At 37.1% G+C, this 21,024-nt stretch overlaps 1 protein-coding gene across 1 annotated transcript in view; it reads left to right on the plus strand.

Annotated features, from left to right (window-relative positions):
* LOC134213139 (T-lymphocyte activation antigen CD86) overlaps nucleotides 1–21,024 on the plus strand; it is a 291,904-nt gene that overhangs the window by 263,945 nt on the left and 6,935 nt on the right. Inside the window, exon 7 of the mRNA XM_062691780.1 lies at nucleotides 16,238–16,406. Coding sequence (XP_062547764.1) covers nucleotides 16,238–16,406 — 169 coding nt within the window. The remainder of the gene's footprint in view (nucleotides 1–16,237; nucleotides 16,407–21,024) is intronic.

Here is a 21,024-nt window from a genome sequence, read left to right on the forward strand (position 1 = left end):
GGATCTCTGCTCATCTAATACCAAATGCTCACCTACGCTGATAAGCATTTGTGGGATGTCAAATTCTCGAATTTGTGTGACCAACGGTATTTGACAGATTGCTTTGATGAGGAATTATGACCCGCCATCAAAAATTTTCACAGAAGTCTAAATATTGATAGCATAAGCAATATATAGATGACATTACTTTATTCGAATCCTTTTCGATCAGTGGGAATGTTTCAAAGAATGTTGATAGTTCTGGATAACGCGATAGGTGGGAAATAGAATACAAATGATTTAATTAAATCGCAAAACTTCAATCAATCAGTTTAGGAATTTCCCAGAAAGTCCTATGTTTTTAGTTTTTCTAATACCCCTCTCTAAAACAATAAGGGGTATAACGATTCTGAAATAAAAATGTTTTACTGACCGGGATAGAGGATGGTCTAGGCGACAATCAAAAGTATACTTACATGCATCTACCTACACGAAATCATTCTTCTAAAATTATTTGTTTGGGGGAGGTCCAATTACCTTCTAGCTCAGCTTAGCGGGATGTTTTCTGCCCCCAACATCGAACTTCTGATGTGTGAAATCTGATGCCAAAACAATAGCTTATCACCGCACTTCACAGATTCTTCCGTTTGATGGAAATGATTAGAATCCAATAATTTGTCTAAGTTTACACTCAGCGATAACACACATGCACTTTATTTAAGTCTTTTTAACATGCAAAATCCGTTTATTTTAACTTAAGCACTATTCTTTAATTTCTTCTTTAAATCTGGGACTAGTTGAGGAATAAATTATGAGTGCACCGGAATTTGGAAACCTTCAATGTACCTTTTACTCGGTTTTACTTTTACTTACCTGGTAGATGTAGACTGGTCTGATGCTCTGCGAACGTTGTCTAGGTAGATGAGTTCGTTAATCCTTCGTCCATGCGATGATATCTGGTCAGAACCGAGAGTAATTGTAATTCTCACCGCTCTTATCATCCATCGGTCATCCTTATCACTCCTGTGCGTCCGGCAGTTGTGATGATGATATGATGACGGTAATGATTACTCGATCGTTGGAGTGATGAAGTTCGTGTCCAGATATTTTAACCTTGGCCTTCGTGCGGATACTTGTGCGCTCTATGGATGTGACGATGGTTGTGTGATACATAGCGGTGAAATTGACGGGTATATTGGTCTTCGAGTAAATAGATGGATAGTCGATCTCGTCGTTGCTGTTAACCATCTATGCTATGCCAATCGTGATGACAGGGTTGTTTCTGGGCTTTATTGCACTCCTCAACATTATTTAAAGAATCATTCCATGTTCCATGTCTATGCAGGCACACGCCATCCCAGTCATGACAGTTGATTTTTTTATGTTTAAACTTGAATCAACGCACACTATGCATGATTTGTTCTATGCGGGGATTTACCTCTGCGCGTTATTTCCGCGTAGCCTTCCAAATTTTTCTTTTTCTCCGTAAATAGTAACAAATGGATTTCCGAATGATTTTCAGAAAGAACTTTCTCATCAAGTTCTGAAGGAATTCCCGAAGAAATTCCAAAACAAATTTCTGTAACAATTCCTCAAGAAGTTTTCTAGAGTTCTTTAAAGAAATTACCGAAATGAAATCCAAAGGAATACCTAAAAGAATTCTCGAGAGAATTCTAAAATAAACTTCCGAAGAAATTTCTACAGGAATTCTTATGAAAAATTTAGATTTTTTTTTGAAGAAACCGCCAAAGTATTTTACGGAGGTATTTCCGAGGGATTTTCTCAGGAAATTTTTGAAGGAGCCCCTAAGGGATTTTTTGAGGAAACTCGTAAAGGAATTGCCAATGGCATCTGCAAAGGAATTATCTGAGGAATTTCCGGAGCAATTCCGTAAGGTGTATTCTAAAGTTTTTGTAAACATATTTCCGAATGAAATCCTGGATGAAGTTCCGAAGGAATTCCTGGCAAGCAATTCAAAGCAATTCTCAGAATTCCCTTTTTGAAGAAATTTCTGAATTCATCCTTTTCAATTCGAAAAAATCCCTGGAAGCATTTATGAAGGAATTTTCGATTGAATGACTGGAACAACCTCTGGATAAGCTTGCGAAGGAATTCCTGAAGGAATTTCCGTAAGAATTTCTTAAGTAGTTCACGTGAAAAAAATATGTAGGGCCTGCAATAATTCTTTTGAAAAACTTTTTTTGAAATACTTGTTTCAATTGATTATTTTGCAGCAAAAATCTGTATATGGTACGTTTGTTTTTACTTGGAAGTTAACGTAAAGCACCTGGGAAAAAAAACCTGGAAAATCAGAGAATTTTATTTTGATAGATAAGAAGACAGACACCTTATTTTGAAAGCTCTGTCCGAATTGCTATCAGAAATCAAGGTAGGTGTACTCCTTGATTTCAATCTAAGACAAAAATTACAATTGTGTGAAGATTACTACTCCTGACTGCGTCCATCTGTACCGCAACTAGGAAAGGGGACGAAAATGTTGATGTGATACGTGGTGATACAGAGAGAATTTCGACTCAGCGACACCCTCATAAGTAGCACGGAGTTGGATATTGGAAATGTATTCGTTAGATCAGAATTTGCCTGTAGCTGGATTGTGACCGTGGTAGATCGTACCCCATAACACACCACGTAAAGGTGTCTACTAGAGTGGCCCAGCCTAGTATGGGGAGAAAAAAAAGTCGTCGGATCCTACGGGGCACCCTCCAGGATTTTGCCTTTAGGTAAGAAAATCATTCTCTGAAAATTTCAACCTGATCGGTTATTGCATAAGCTGGCGCAATTGATTTGAAGAGCCCAGATTTGCAGGAAATGAAGTTAACATGCTCATGAACAATTCGACACAGAATTCTACTATTACTAAATAAACTTTAAATCAGTTTTTGGCTGATCTATTTGGAGTTGGGTTGGTTTAAATTCATTAATTGCCATGAAAACATACCCATGCAATCAAAGGTGTCTCAAGTGGTATTAATTTACAAAAGTCTGACAACATTTTACCTACAATCGGTAAACAAACGTTTATTTTTTCACCCAAATTTAGTTTTCAAATTTACTGAGCAACAGCGTTATCCAATGTGGCACAAAAAGTAACAGTCAGTATGTATTTTGTATGAATAAACAGAGAATATGTCTCCTGTAGCACAAAAACTTGCTGAGTTTTATGTTAATTTGTGTGACCGTCCGAGAAACTTCATAGGCATAGTCACCTAATTAGGTCACTGATATGAGTAGCCGAAACCAACTTATCCTGAATTGTGCCGCAAATGCGGTCCCGGGGGATACTCTCCTAATGCACAATCATGAAGTTACACCAATAAGTAAACAGGCATCATGTTTATACTCACTCTTCTCGCCGTCCCATTGTTTACTTTTCAGAAAATTGCTCAGTCGTATATTGATATATTTTTGCTGTATCAGCACCCCAGGGACCACTCGCTTGAATGAGCCTTCAAGGTAATTGATTTAAAGATGTTTCCCCGCTCGTGCTCTTCCCGTTGCGTTGGATTGACGGGAGGATCTACCGCCGGGGAGTGTTCAACCAGAATTGGTAGAATAGAACCGTCAGTCAGTATGTTGCCACGTTGAAAAAGGCAACCGCTAGGCAAACAAGAAGGCCAAAAGGCATCCAGCACGAAGTAATAGCGGAAGATATTTCCGAGGGGAAATCAAGCGGTGGTTACCCCAAGGAGTTTATTTGCACTGGGAAGAGCCACACTCTGGCAAACAACGATGAGCGAAAGCAAACTTCACCTCAATTCGTTTTGGCTTAGATTGGATTTTACCCACATGCTGTTTGTTTAATCTTAAACAAATCGTGGTTTATTTGGCATGTGTGACTGTTTTGAAGAAAATTAGGCGTTGGAAGTTTTGAATGACATCAAACTGGCGTCTGAATAAAACGAAAAGCGTCGTTTGATGAGCGTTAACTCAAACAAATTTTTCGTAATCTAAATATTCTTCATGATGACAATCTGGCGTGATACACAAATTGGTCCCATACTTGCTAGGATTCCTCTGTGCATGTGACAGTTATGCGCATAGTAGCAGCAAAGCCCAATTTAAATTTTAATCTTCATCAAAAGATTTATTGCCCCTTTTAATGAAGATTGCTCTGATTAAAATTGACTAAAAGGAAAATTGGTGTTGAAAATGTTCATATTTTTTGTTGTCATGTTATTATTATTGCCTCTTTTGAATATTTTGAAATTGTTGTTAAAATGCTCATATTTTTTGTTGTCATGTTATTATTATTGCCTCTTTTGAATATTTTGACCGTACCAGCCTGATCAAAATTTCGGGCTACATTGACATTGTAGGTACGACACGCAAAAAGAGGGCAGCCCTTACTTTGCACCGTTCAATGTGGAAAAACGATCCATAAAAAAAGGAAAAACGATCCATAAATAATCTGAATGTTCGCTACCATAAATCCATAAAATAGTTCGAGAGATTCCATAAAGAACATTTTTATGATCCATTTGAATATTTTTATGATTTGAAAAATGATCCATAAAAATTCAAATTTGCGCAATTTATATCCTGATGATGATCCATAATTTCAGCCATGTGATCCATAATTTTGGTCATATGATACATAATTTTGATAATGTGATCCATAATGCTTGGAAAGAAGGCCAATGAAGCTATATTAATTGTACCACACATTTTATAAAATCTATGGATCATTTATCAAAATTTATGGATCATATCACCAAAACTATGGATCTTTTGAACAAAGTTATGGATCAAATGGCCAGAATTATGGACCATATGACTAAAATTATGGATCATATTACTGAAATTAAGGATCATCATCACGATCAAAAAATGCGCAAATTTGAAGTTTTATGGATCAAAATATAGTTTTTTATGGACCATTTTCCAAATTTTTATGGATCATTTGTCATATTTTTATGGGAAAATAGCAAGAATTGTATTGTTTTTCTTGACCATGTTAATGAACATATTTTCCAATTAATTGCTAAATTTTAGCTTAGCTATGGATCGAAAAATTATTCTTTATGGAATCTCATTAACTATTTTATGGATTTATGGTAGCATTTTAAGGAACATTCTGATGTTATTTATGGATCGTTTTCCAGTTGTTATCCAGTTTTATGGATCCGTCTTTATCGTTTATATGCAAAAGTATGTTTTGCCCGCCTATCCTAATCAGTTTTTTCAAGTTGTATACAAGGGCGATAGTTTTGTTTTCATGGCTTGTTATGATTCGAAGAGGTTTTTGCCTTTCTTTTATCGTTGTTCGTTATCTATTGAGAGTGATTTCTGCAAACCCTGACTGGGAGAATGTTGTAAATTATTCCTGGAGTAGTTTCCAAAAGAATTTCAGAAGGATTTTCTGGAGAAATGTTAGAAGAAGTTCCTAGAGGAAATCACAAATGTACTCTTGGAGGAATTTCCGAAAGAATTGTTTTTTTTTTGTAAATTATTTTTAATTGAATCCACGAAAGAATTTCTAATGGAATTTTCAAAGAAATACCTATAGGAAATAAATTTTTAGATTTCTACAGGAATTCATTCAGAAATTACTTCAGAAACACCTGCGAGAATTCCTTCGGGGAATTCTTCTAAGCACTCGTCCAGGAATTCCTTCGAAAATCCGAATAATACTACAAATTAATTGAAGTTGGTTGTCAGCAAAGTAAAAGTACAAAAATTCAAAACGAAAACTTCAATATTGTCACACTTTGATTTTAATCAAAGATTTTGCATAACTATTTATAAGTTTTGGGTTGAAATGAACTTTTATTCCTTGAAGCGGACACACACACTCCTAAATGTTTTTATACAAAAAGGGAGCAGGCACGCACTATACTGATTCCTTATATTTTGCAACATAACTTCTTTCACTTTTGGCGTTAATCCAATATCGAGGTTCATAGCTGCAATCTATTTGATATGCCCGGATTATGGAGATCAAAATAAACAAACTTCAGCTGATTTAGGAATATGAAAACATGTGCCCATTCTGAAACAAAATTGGAAAATATCGTAGAAGATTTATAGTACGAGGGAACGAATGAGCAGGATAATAAGACAAATAAGACAAATAAGACAAATAAGACAAATAAGACAAATAAGACAAATAAGACAAATAAGACAAATAAGACAAATAAAACAAATAAGACAAATAAGACAAATAAGACAAATAAGACAAATAAGACAAATAAAACAAATAAGACAAATAAGACAAATAAGACAAATAAGACAAATAAGACAAATAAGACAAATAAGATAAATAAGACAAATAAGACAAATAAGACACATAAGCCAAACATGGCAAATATTTCAAACTAGTCGACCCGACAGACGTTGTCCTGCAAAGCAGGCGACAATGTGCGTTCAGAACTACGCATGCAAAATGCCCATATGATTTCTTATTTTAGTTTTTCATGGTTAAGTCATTTTTCCCCGTGATTTTAGCATGAGAAATTATCATATAAACCCGTCGGAAAGGATTACGAACATATTTGCTGAAGGAATGAAGAGCCGTTTTTGAGTTATGTGGATACTAGAGCCATCTAGCCGTTTTTGAGTTATGCGGATACGAACACAGATCATTTCATTTTTATTATATAGAAATAAGATTTGCCACAGTTTTGCCAGGATATTGCCTGGATATTACTTCAGCAATTTCTCCGGATATTCCTTACTGGAATCTTCTCAAGAAAATACTCCGGTTGTTCCTCAAGGAATTCATCCGGACATTTCTTCAAGAATTCATCCAAATATTCCTCCAGGAATTCCTCCGGATGTTACTTCAAGAATCTTCCCGAAATTATTTTTCAGGAATTCATTCGAATATTCCTCCAAATATTCTTACACGAAGTCTCTCAGATATTCCACCAAACATTCTTACAGGAAGTATTTCCAATATTCCTCCAGGAATTCTTCCGATTTTTGCTTCAGGGATTCCTCCAGATAGGATTTCGTTCAGATATTCCTCCATATATTCCTCCAGTTTTTTTTTTGAATATTCCTCCGGATTTTCCCTTCAGGAGTTTGTCTTGATATGCCTCAGAAATACCTCCGGATATTTTTTCAGAATTCCCCCGGATGTTCCTCCAGGAATTCTTGATACATTCCTCCTGAAATTCCTTCGGATATTCCTCCATGAACTCTTCTAGATATTCCTCCTCAAATTCCTTCGAATATTCCTCCAGGATTCCTGGAGAAATATCCGGAGGCATTCCTCGAGAAATATCCGGAGAAATTACTGGAGGAATATCCAAAGGAATTCTTGGTGAAATACCTGGAGAAATTCCTGGGGGAATAACCGGAGAAATTCATGGACGAACGGCCAGAGGAATTCATGTAAGAATATCCGGAGCAACTCCTGGACGAACATTTGGAAGAATTCCTAGAGAAATATTCGGAGAAACTCCTGGTGGAACCCCGGAAGAATTGCAGAAGGATGAATTCCTGGAGGAATATACAAAAGAATTAAGTAGAATATCCGAATGAATTCCAGGAGGAATATCCGGAAGAGTACCTGGAGGAATATCTGGGGGAATCTGTGAAGCAGTATTCGGAGGAATTCCTGGAGATATATCTGAAGGTAAGGGTAAACGATAACACACTTTTTCCAGACGAAACGAAACGAAATTTAAAATGTCTATGTTGATTCGAAACGGAACGAAACGAAATATAGATTTACTTTCGAGACTTCGAAACGATACGAAATCAAAGTGCATTCAATTCGAAATTTTACGAAACGAAACGAAATTTAATTTTTTCCGCGGAATTTTTATTGAATTGGTTTTACATTATGTATGCAATTCTGATTTCACTTTTTTGAAGTCAAATAACTATCTTGCCACCAAGAGAGTTATAATAACAGAAGAAGCAGGGTATGATAATCACCGCGTTTCCATTCATTTTCGTTTATAAACCATTGGCGATAAGGCAATGTGCCGCTTTTAAACTAATTCATCGTGGAGTGTGTACTGTTTGAACGTAAAATGTTGCATTTTGTTTTCCTTATAGCCTATTCAGATTGGGCTATTTATGACTTTGTTAAGTGAGAGGGTATCCAATTATTACGAGGTGTTCAGACTGCAGCAAGATAATATATCTTGACGTTTCCATGTTTCCTCATTTGCACGCTAATACAGGGTTGAATTCAAGGAGAGTTTTAAAATTTAATTTGCGAAATCAAGCATTTGTGTGGCGACAATCGAACATTTTTTTCTAAACAAAGTTTCTACGAAAAAAAAATATAAAAAAAATATGAAAAGGGATTTTCAAAGAATATTTGAAGCTCTCATTAAGGATAATGAGCGAAGCTACATTCATTAGTTGGGTGCGCCGTTCTTCGGGGAATCAGACTATTCCTCAATTTATTTTTAAGTTTTAAAAGTATTTTGATTCTGTACTATGATCGAACGGAGATTTGATAGAAAAATGTAGATACTTTTGGGAATTCTCACAAATAAATAAAAAGAACGATTGGACCAATTTTCAAGAAATATTATCGAACTAAAATGTATTTCCACCAGTATCTCCATGTATGAAGGGCAACTCAGCAATTTATTTTTTTTTTTTCAAAAATGGAAACTGAACCATTGCGTTCTACTCGACAATCAATGATACAGCTTCTAACAAAATCGAATCGTGTGAATGTGATATAACCCAGGTAGCCAGTAAGCATTATATAAAGCATTTAAGTGGCATTATATGCGCCTTTACTGCAAAACATTAAATGCTAATAAGCCCTATAGTTGCCTTCAATGCTATTTTAATGCAGGTTTTGGCCCAATATATGGCTGCTTAAATGCTCAATCCTATTTTATCGATAAAGTAGAAATTTTGCTGAGTAGCATTTACTCAGCATCCGAAGTGCTGAATAAATGCTTAATTTTTAAAACAAGAAAAAAAGTTTTTTTGATGGCATTTTTTTCTAATTCTTTTTTTACTTTTTTTTCATATTATATCGTTATTGTATTATATTTGTTATTATCATATTTGAAATGGAACATAGTTTTTTGCTTTCTTCGAGCGGGATTCGAACTCGCGCTCTTGCCACTCTACGCTGTAGTTGTCATCGCCCTTACCAGCTGGTCCATAAGAGAGAGATGGTAGTGGGAATAATTTTGCCCAACATAAACAAAACCCCCTTTCAGGAACATTGAAACTTAATCTAACTCATCTCAGAATGCAACCATCACAAACGTCATACCCAGTTGCAATGAAACAGCTACAGTAGTGCTGCTTTAATGCATCCATCGAAAATAGTTCAATGGAATAATAAAATGTAGCTAAACTATGTAATTAGTGATAGGGTTAGGTTAACGACAAGTACTCCTGTCAATGGTCGGAATGGAAAAAAACATTCTGCACGTCCCGATTTCTATTCTCAAATGTAAGTTCATAGGACAAATAGCCCCCGCTATATGGTTCCATATTGGAAAGCGTTTAACGTATGAACACTACAGGCCTTAAATTGGCACTAATTCAGCTGTTCCATTGTACTTAACGAAAAAGTAGTTTGTGCACAAGTTGCAAAAAGATGATTTTTTCAGCACGAGTCGTACGTTTATCCAACGAGGCTTGCCGAGTTGGATAAATACTACGAGTGCTGAAAAAAGCGAGTTTTGCAACTAGTTGCACACGCTAGTTTTTGCAATGACTAAAATTGGACTTTAATTTAATAAATCTGTACCAAAAATGTACAGTCTAATTTAATCCATATGATCATTCTTGGCAAAAATTAAGGTTGCTGCAGAGAACAATCAGATTCCATGTTACCGTGCCACATTGCATAGTTCGATAAGCCGTGAAACGATAGATGTACTTGCCTTTGAGAATTTTAGACGTCATGTCCATCAAACTATTTCAATTATTACGCGACGCGGAGAATACACTATTTGAACACTTACCCAAGCTTATTCAGCAAAATGTAGTAATGTAACTACTGTTCCGACGTTGGTTTTTCATTATAGCACCCAAATGAGTGCTATAATGAATATTATGCAACCCATTTGAGTTGCATAATGTTCATTAAAGCACCCATTTCGTTGGTATGGAAAAGTAGGCCGTTTTATCACTCAAAGACGAGCTGTAAACCAGATATTATGATCAGGAATTGCAAAAAACAACATTGTGCATTCAAAATGCTATTATAAGACTATGTCTCTCATGATTGCTTTGAGAATGCTTATTTAGAACAGCCAGGCTTTCGAAATGCTTATTTACAGCATGAAGCATATGCAATGCCAGTATAATGCTACTATAGTGCTTACTTTAATGCTTATTGGTTACCTGGAAATTTAAACTGGATGTTGGATGAATTAATGCATTACCAATCCATGTTTTATTTAATGTTATTCTACTATTATATGTATATACCCATTCAAATCGTACAGTTGTCCCACGTGAAAAATGTTGAAATCCAAAGTATATTAAGCCATTCAAGGAGCAGAATTGGAACAATTTATGAAATCATGTTTATTCATCAAATATATTCGTTTTACAACCATTCCTACGTTTAAAATTAATTGTCTTCCGCATTGGCCCTTGAACTTTGAAAATTTATTCGATTTGTTCTATTAAATCTAGGTTTAAGTTAAATACTTCATGTTAATTCTAGAGAGCATCTGTTTTTAAACAATTCATGTTGAATAAGTGGAGAATAAATAATTATCATCATTATTTTCATCATATAAAATGCTTTCCACAAAACCATCACAATCCGAGTTATTCTTCAGCGCTCAGAAGATTTCCATCTAACATGCATTCGACCCTGGTGCGACAGAAAGAGCATGACTGTCAACTACTGAAACAGAAATGAAAACAGAGATAATTTTCTCTCTGGCAAAGAGCGTGACGCTTGTCAGTTTTGTTTTGTTGAATTTCTCCCTGCATCCAGTTAGAACGAACGCCCTCTCGTAATAATTGTTCGTAATAAATTCTTTTTAGAGGGTATCTTTTGACAGCGCAAAATGTATGGAATATTACGTAAATAATGCCATCATAAAGCGTATTTACCCTGAAACGCCAATTATTATGTCATTAATGGCGTAATCTGAATAGGCTATTAGGGCCTTCTTAACGCTTGAGTGGTGCTTTCCCATGCGCTTAAACCTGGTTTGAGGCCAAAGCGAAGGTGAAGAAATCGACCTTTAATAAGAAAGAGGCGTTCAAAAAAGACTTCACAAGGGCCCTACGAATCCACGCCACAGCGTTGCCTCTTTGACAAAGTTATACTGATCTGATTCGTATCTGATGACATTTACACTCTATTTACACATTGAGCCGGATCACTTTTATAAAAAATAGGATACGATACTTGTCATAAGACGAGTTAATACAATCCCATTGAATTCCACCACTTAATTGTATCTTGACAGATACGTATTTCGACCTCAACAGTAAGGCCGTCTTCAGTGTCTCGTACTTGACTCGACGAGTCGATAAAAAATAGGGACAAGACAAAAAAGACAAATAAACCAAATAATTATTTTCTGACTTTCCTACAGCCATAGGTCCAGGAATACTTCCGGATATTCCTCCAGGAGTACTCCAGATATTCCTGCACATAATAATTCGGGTATTCCTCCAGGAATTCTTCCAGATATTCCTCCAGGAATTCATTCGAATATTCCTCCAGATATTCCTTAGGATATTCCTCCAGGTACTCATCCGGATATTCCACCGATGTTAAAGTATGGACGCGTAAATTTTTGTTCCGTAAAAATTTTATCAAATGTTTACAGTTAGTTGAAAGTGAAAAAGTTATTCATTTTAAAAGCTCACAATTGAAATAACATCTCAGGGAAATTGAACGTGATACAAGTGCATCGTGTTCCGGTTGATCCAGTTCTAGCCGCCGTAAATATTTGCTGCTTTAACTGCTATACCGTGGGGCATCGAAATCCGTACACTTAAGCACCTTAGTATATGAAAAAGTCATTAGAAAATAGGAAAAAATAGGCGCTGGATTAGAGAATCCAGAAGTTTGATTATAAGTGTATTATTCAATTGACAATCGTAGCATAAACAGGCGCGCTTATTGTAAGCAAAAATGACTTCGAACTGGTCTTGAAATACCAGGCAGTCTGAAACGGGTCACTGGAGCTTTCTAACTCCTGGATTGAATCTGACTGTAGAATTATGTAATACAGACAGCTTTCTTCCATAACATCACTGCCAGGCAGTGTGGGTTAGTTTGGACACACACAGGTATTCATCCGGATATTCCACCAGGTAGTACACTGGATATTTCTTCAGGAATTCGTCCGGATATTTCTCCAGGAGTGCCTCCGGATATTGCTCCAGATATTCCTTTGGATAAGCCTCCAAAATTTGCCCGGATATTCCTCCAGGAATTTGTCGATATTCCTCTAAATATTCCTCCAAATATTCTTTCGGATATTCCTCCAGGGATTCGGGCGGATGTTCGTCCAAAAAGTTCTTCGGATATTTCTCCAAAAGTTCCTCCGGCTATTCCTTCAGGATTTCTTCTGGATATTTATCCAGAATTTTTTCGGCTATTCTTTCTGGATTTCTTCCGGAAATTCCTTGAAGAAAATCTTCCGAATATCCCTCCAGATATTCCTCCAGAAAGTCGTCCGAATATTCGTCCAAAAATTCCTTCGGATATTCCTCCAGGAATTCCTCCGGATATTTCTCCAGGAATTCCTCCGGATATTCTTCCAGACATTTCTTTCGATATTCCTCAAAGAAATTTCCAGACATTCATCCAAGAATTCGTCCAGAAGTAGTTATTCCAGAATTCCTCCAAATATTCGGCCGAATACTTTTTCAAATATTCTATCGTATATTCTTTCAAAAATTCTTTCGGATATTCCTCCACAAGTTCCACCGAATACTCCTCCAGCAATTCCTCAGAATATTCCTTCGGACATTTATTTTGTCCGGACAAATATTTCTTCAGATATTCCTTCAGATAAGCTTATGCGGTATTTCGAAAAATTTCATATTAACATATTTTATTTTTATAAAACTTTTTCAGTGGTTTGTTAGAAGTATCTAACAGAAAACGAAAAGTATCTTAAACTATCGTATCCTTATAAGAAAATTATTTTGAGCTTTTTAGTGGAATGTCTTCACTTGTCACTTGTCACATATCCGAAGGAATATCTGGAGGAATATTTGAAGGAATTTTTTCTAGGAATTTCCGGAAGAAATACAGAAAGAATAGTCGGAAAAAATTCTGGAGGCATATCCGGAAAAAATCCTAAAGGAATAGCCAGAGGAACTTCTGGAAAAATATCCGAAGGAGTTCTTGGACGAACATCCGTACGAATTCCTGGAGGAATATCCGAAGGAATATTTGAAGGAATATTCAGAGGAATATCCGGACAAATTCCTGGAGGAGTATCCGGGCAAATTTTGGAGGCTTATCCAAAGGAATATCTGGAGCAATATCCGGAGGCACTCCTGGAGAAATATCCGGACGAATTCCTGAAGGAATATCCAGTGTACTACCTGGTGGAATATCCGGATGAGTACCTGTGTGTGTCCAAACTAACCCCCACTGCCTGGCAGTGATGTTATGGAAGAAAGCTGTCTGTATTACATAATTCTACAGTCAGATTCAATCCAGGAGCTAGAAGGCTCCAGTGACCCGTTTCAGACTGCCTGGTATTTCAAGACCAGTTCGAAGTCATTTTTGCTTACAATAAGCGCGCCTGTTTATGCTACGATTGTCAATTGAATAATACACTTATAATCAAACTTCTGGATTCTCTAATCCAGCGCGTATTTAGTTTTGTTATTGTAAAAACATATTGAAACAATCTCACCAAATATAGATTAATCACCGAATTTCATAAATCCGTAATGCGATCCGCTTAAAAGTTTCGCTCTGCATATGTGTAACGCGGCACATTGGCCTCAGCAGGAACACCATTCACAGGCTTTGGTCAAAGCCTTATACCGTGCGGGATCGAAATCCGTACAGCACCGAAATCCATCCACCTCATGAGATATCAATAAATTAAAGAGGGTTAATGGTAACTAATGTAGAAATAATTAATCTTATTCTGTTCAGATACTTGGCAGTAAGCTTTTAGGGCATAGAAATGGAAAGAAGGCTTTGAAATTAAAACAACAAAAATCAAAAACAAATCGCCACCCACCAATCGCGGAGTTTTTGCCGCCATTTTGATTTCGGGTAGAGCATAATTGCACAAAAAGTAACTGTGTTTTAATTGCTAATTGCGAATCATTACGTAAGATAACCGGAATACAAATCGAAGGGATCGCTTCTCAAGGTATCAAGGTGGATTTCGAGTCAGGAGTAGTAGATTTTATTCATTATTTTATCATGTTTTTCGTAGTTTTTAATGAGTAAATGTGAAACACTTCAAAAGTAGAAGTCTTCATGCTCCTTTGTCAATGACAAACGTTTTATATACATTCGATTCCTATTTTCTAATGACTTTTTCATATACTAAGGTGCTTAAGTGTACGGATTTCGATGCCCCACGGTATAGCAGTAAAAGCAGCAAATATTTGCGGCGGCTAGAACCGGATCAGTTTCCGGCTAATAAACACGATGCACTTGTATCACGTTCAATTTCCCTAAGATGCTATTTCAATTGTGCACTTTTAAAATGAATAACTTTTTCACTTTCAACTAACTGTAAACATCTGATAAAATTTTGACAGAACAAAAATTTACGCGTCCATACTTTAACATCGGTGGAATATCCGGATGAGTTCCTGGAGGAATATCCGAAGGAATATCTGGAGGAATATTCGAATGAATTCCTGGAGGAATATCTGCAAGAATTTAACTTCGTGTTTGCAAATGTGAATACGCTATTTTCTAGTGTCACGCTAGATACACAATTAATCGCTCTCATCAGAGCGTTCATGCCGTGCGCCACGAGAAAATATGCTGTTGGCTGCTCTCCCGAAATGGTAATATTTTTTGGAATTTGAAAATTTGGATAAAGTTAAAAGACTTCCTATAAAAAAATTATGAGGTCACATATACTTTTTTACACCAAAATGATCATTGAAAAATTGCAAAACTTTTGTCATTTGGGTTTGGCGAAATTCAGTTCCTTTATGCCTCAATTCATTGGAAAGAGGTACTGAGAAGCAAAGATTTTAGTTGTACAATAGTTCAGTACTTGGAGCTTAATGGAATAGTAGGACAACGAAATTTTCTAGCAACGTTCCTTGATCAATTTCAAAGAGATTGTCAGCTGGAATAAGCGGAATTCCTTCTCAATTTCGAGTAAAAGACATTTTTGTTCGAAAACAGCACTCTACTGCGAGACAGCTTCCCATAGATCTTAAAAAACAGCCGAAGAATTTTCAAAGGAATTTAAAAGGAGTTCCTAAAATAATTTCCAAAGAAATTCTGAACGAATCTCTGAATAAATTTCTATAAGAATGCGTAAAGGAACTTTGGAAAAAATTCCTTCTTTAAATTTTCAAGAGAGATGTTTCCAAAGGAATTTCTGGATTTATCTCCGAAGCAATTTTCTGAGGATTTTCGTGACAGATCTCAGAAGAAATTCCGAAAGGATTCTTGGTGGAATGTCCAAAGAAATTCAAGAATGTCGGAAATGCTTTCAGAAGTTCCTTTGGAAATTTCGTTAAGAAATCGTTCGGAAACTCCTAAGGAAATTTCTGAAATTTTGTCGTTCTTCACCATTATCAGAACTCTGGTGCCGCCAGTGGTTAAATGTACGTGAGGTGACGTATGTATGGTAACGTATGCATCCCGAGCAGGAGCGACTACCTCAATACCATACTCTTCTGTTATGAACTAGCCTTGCATAAGAGGCAAAATACCAAAAAATAATACAAAAAATTAATATACAGAATACTTTTGTTGGTATTTTACCTCTTATGCAAGGCTGGTTCATAACAGAGTATGGTATCAATAACAGAATGATGTATTATTGAGGTAATTTCTCCTGCTCGGGATGCGCGCAAAAATCAATAAATTTGTAGCACTTGTTTAACAGCTGTGTATGAAAAAAAATCATGTTTTTGGTACTTGTACCGATTTCCTCGCCGCAAGTTCAGTTAAACGGAAATTCTTTGGATAAATTTGTTTTTTCCATGATGCTTTCAATCCGAATGTAGCTCAGAAGCAATAAACTAGCAGAAGAAAGCTTTACACTGCTGGTCCCATCCTCATCCAGCCATTTCGCAACATGTTTCTTCGTTCGTAAAAATTCAGTTCATTCTATATCGCATCTTTTCCCTTATCTCTCGTTCTCATCTGCAGGAAATCAACTACGATTCACCACGTGGCGGCGTCTCCGTGATAACGGAGAAGGGTGACATCACGACCTCGTATCTGCTGATACAGCGGGCGAAAACCTCTGACTCGGGCAAATATACGTGCTCGCCGTCGACGGCCAATCCGATCACGGTGAACGTGCACGTGCTCAACGGTGAGTATTCCTCCTTGCAGAAGGACTACGTTGGAACGGAGTGAGCTAAGGATGTGTGGTGTTTCGGGAACTGTTCAGTTTTGATGGATCAAACACCGATACAGCGAGCTTTGAGATGTTGAATAAAAATGCATTTCAATATTTATGTTATCCATACTCTAAAACATTCTAGTTATCTTCTAATTAAATACACATTTTCTTATTGTGAATTTAATGGAAAGAATAATGAAACCAGTCAAACAATCCTTTCAACAGCATTAAAACTTGTTTTGTTGTATAGTTTTTAGACTGATATCGTCTTCGTTTATCCAATTTGCATTAGAACTGAAAACATTCCACTACACATACAATGTAAAGAATTTAAGTTTTAACAATTTTCCGATTATCGGGGACCCATCCCGTAAAACAACAACACTTTGTCCTAAAGTCCAGAACACAAGCTAAGACACTTTTTCCTTAAGTCACACTTTTCCTTATCGTATACCCTTCGCAACTACCGTAACTGATTCGGGTAAACATTTGGGCTGTTTTCTGGCATAGGGATGTACGCCTTTAATGGATAGTTAATTTTGAAAAAACTCAACACCTAATCCCGTTACAATCAGGCAGCAAATTCCCAGCTCACCCAGTCAAACGGTCTGTCTTCTTCGGCTGACTAACGGAAAGCAATTTTCGGCAACGGCACCAGCGAAACCACTTCGATGCAGGCCCCCTCAATGGACATCCCTGGTTTTGTCTTTCTGTTTTTTCCGGGAACCGGGCAGGCCGAGCACACTGACTGTGGAGCTGATTATCGAACTTGATTTATGGGGCGCTTCCGAAGCCGATATCTGCAGATAGACGGTGTGTGGTGTCTGGTTGGAATACGGTTCGAGTGCCGCACGCCACGTCCGTCCGGAACGGTGAAAGTCAGTTTGTGAAGTTGATTGCTTATTTGTGATGGGGAATAGGGGGCCGGGCAATAACGTGGTGTGGAAAGTTTTTCCGAGGTGGCTTCGTTTCATTTTTACGAGCTAATAAAACTGAACGGCCGTTTGTATTTATTTCCAAAACGTGATGGCTGGAAATTAATTGGCGAAATAAGCTGTGCTGTTGCTTGGTTGGTTCGGATTGAATCCACAACAAATGGGTTTCGGGGAAATGTAGCCGCAAAATCAAATTGGTCCTTTTGGCCACGGAATCTGGCCTTGGAATGGAAGAGACAACAATAGAACTTTTGGTAGCTTTATAAACTTCGGTATATTTATTCTAGCTGATGCTGATACCGTGATTAGTCTGTCCAAATCAAATTATTTGAGTTAACTTGAGTTTTGATTTGATACACTTGGAGTATCAAATCAGCAATAGACAGATACAGATATTGAAAGGTGAGATTTTTATTAAATGGCAGTTTTTGGAAAACTTATATACGTTTAAACAGCGGAATCATATGCAGTTTTGTTATGTTAAAAAGAAAGTTATGATTTAACTTGTTTGGTGGATTGCCGTCCGGTCTGTAAAACCAACAGTAGAACAAAACTAGTTTGAGGGTAGTTTCCAGTATTGAGCCATGATCCTTTCTAGTCTTGACTGGCGTATGCCTACTCAGCCAGACCTTGAAGATGAATCATTAGAAATAATGTAATCTTCTGCTATTAAAATAAAAATTAGGCAGATATCCAAGATAGAACTTTGCTTAATATGCCCTGGTTGTTGATGCAAGTTGCTCAACTTTATTTCTTAGATATAGCCGAAACTTCTGAGATTCAACCTTGGGTTCAACGCATTGCAATACCGTCGAACGAACGTTCGAACGGTATCAAGCATGGCACACTACGATCTCCAGATCCAGCATGGTGTAGTTATTATCGGAGGAACAATTCATTTGAAGCGTTTGTAATTCAAAATCTCATCTCAGTCCAGTCTGCTATTTTCTTGTAAAACTTTTTATGTATTGCAATTTCCACCCATGGAGAAAAATTGCCGTTTTATAGGGATGTTCCAGAGCGGAATAGCCTGCCGGAAATTTCGGTCCGCTCGCTCCGTACACTATCCTGCTGGTTCGAAAACAGACCAGAGCTATAAGTTTTGTTTCCCACAATTAAAATATATTCCCAACCACAGCTATCGGAACAAATGGCTCCCGGTTGGCAGACCATGAACATCTGTCAAATAAATGTACCAAAGTAGTACAGTGAAAAAGTACGAAACGAGCAAGGATGAACGATAGAAAACTTTCCACTCATTACAACTTCCGGCCCGGGAACAAGCTCAAGCCAAGTCACATCACAGCAGACGGTGCTCCGTAGCTCATCCCGGTTCCTTTCTTTTGGTAAACCGCTCAGCTTGCTCGATAGGGTGTGTCATTAGAACTTCAATTGGGAACAATTCATGATGCTCTATCCTGCCGTAATCTGGAAAAGTGACGTATACGCTATCCTCAATTAGCTCTTTAACAGAAAAGTGGAAAACATTTTGGGAACCGAGTTTTGAGAAATTTTCACCAAATGTTTCCTCGAAATGTTCCAACAAAAACCATGCTTTTTTCTTTTATATAAACGAAAAAAAATAGAAAATTCGTTGCCGTTAAGCGTTACAGAGACGAAATCATGTTTCTCAGTAAAATTATTCATGATTTTAATACATTAATGTTGGTTTTGGAAAACCAAAAGGTTTGGTCGAGGTTGGGGAATACAATAATACAGTAGGAAATAAACGGAGTTTAGGATGATTGAGTAGTTTTACGATGCCGATGTTCACAAAGTTGAAATTTTCGAGAGGCAACAACGGAAACGATTAACGACAGACATGGCAGAATATGATTTTCTTACATTAAAAACTTTCAAGAATTTGTGTACAAGACACATGCATTCGAGATCAAGGCCGGCCAACACATCTCTAACAGGCTTTGGTTGCTTTTATCGGAGATATTCGGTAAGTGCAGATCTGGGGACACGATGCTCTTCGCACGCCCACAAGGCATGACCAATGTCCTGATAATCTGACGTCGGATGAAATATGGTTCAAATAAAGACTCGTCCCACATTCAATACCTGCGGGAGAATTAAATACAGCTATCTATTCAACTCCCCATTTGTCCATTCCTGCTGCTAGCTGAGCTAACAAACTGATGAAACAAAATCATCGTAGGTGATTTTCCGATCGTAAATATCAAGTGGATGACGATTTGCTGACTGCGTGTTTGGCGACGTGCAGCCATGAACCGAGCTGAATGGAGAAGACTTCTAAACATTGCACAGGCCACTCCGGCCTTAGCCTGAAAATAAATAAATAATAGTTCGGCCGAATGGTTAAAAAAATCACCTCAGATTACGAGTAGTGAAGAGTTAGAAATAAAAAGTGGGGAGCGGGCAATGGAAAGTGAAAAGCGAAAAATGAAAAGTGAAAAATAAAAATGAGAAGTGAGATTGGGCCCTCCTTAGCCGTGCGGTAAGATGCGCGGCTACAAAGCAAGACCATGCTGAAGGTGGCTGGGTTCGATTCCCGGTGCCGGTCTAGGCAATTTTTGGATTGGAAATTGTCTAGACTTCTCTGAGCATAAAAGTATCATCGTGTTAGCCTCGTGATATACAAATGCTGAAATGGTAACTTGGCTTAGAAACCTCGCAGTTAATAACTGTGGAAGTGCTTAATTAAGCTGCGAGGCGGCAATGTCCCAGTGGGGGATGTAATGCCAATGAAGAGAGAGAGATGTGAAAAGTGAGAAGTGAGAAATGGGAAATGAGACTGAGAACTAAGAACTGAAAGCAGTGAAATGAGAACAAAGAACCGAGAACTGAAAATTGTGAAGTAGGAACTGAGAACTAAGAAGTGAGAAATGTGAAGTGAAATTTGAGAAATGAAAACCAAAAACCTTAGATCTGAGATCTGGCAACTTATAACAAAGGGTTTAATTAAATTAAAATTAACAAAAAAATAAAAACTAATAACTGAGAAATAACAATTTTAAACTGAGAACTGGGAATTGGGAACCGGAAAAACTTAGAACTAGAAGCTGAGTATTGAGAGCCGAGGTTTTGGAACTAGCAACTTAGAACTAATAACTGAGAATTGCGAACTGGGAACTGAGAATTTAAAATTTATTACACCCGATTCGGTTTTTACACGGATTTTTTTTACACGGCCGTGTATAAAAAAAAACCCATACAACATGTTTGCAAAGTTGCTCCATTTTCCATGATTTGTCGAGAAATCATAAAACTTTTTTTACACGGATTTGCAAATTTTGAACTGAAAACTTTTTTTTTACATGGAACGCATCCCCCGTTTAAAAAAAAAAATCGAGTGAACTGAGAATTGCGAACTTCGAAATAAGAACTGAGAACTGGTAGCTGAGAAAAAAATGAGAACTTAGAACTGGGAACTGAGAACTGAAATCCGAGAACCGAGAGCTGAGAATTGAGAACTGGGAACTAAGAACAAATAAAAGAGACTGAAAACTAATCACTGAGAATTGGGAACTGGAAAGTGACTGAGAACTGGGAACTAATAACTGTTAAGTGAGAAATAAGAACTGAGATCTTGAAACTGAGAATAGAGAACTGGGAACTGAGAAGTGAGGACCCAGAAGCGAGAAATGAGAAATGCGAAGTAATAATTGAGAACTGAAGTTAGAAGT

This window comes from Armigeres subalbatus, chromosome 2 (assembly GCF_024139115.2).
Source record: "Armigeres subalbatus isolate Guangzhou_Male chromosome 2, GZ_Asu_2, whole genome shotgun sequence".
Classification (NCBI taxonomy): domain Eukaryota; kingdom Metazoa; phylum Arthropoda; class Insecta; order Diptera; family Culicidae; genus Armigeres; species Armigeres subalbatus.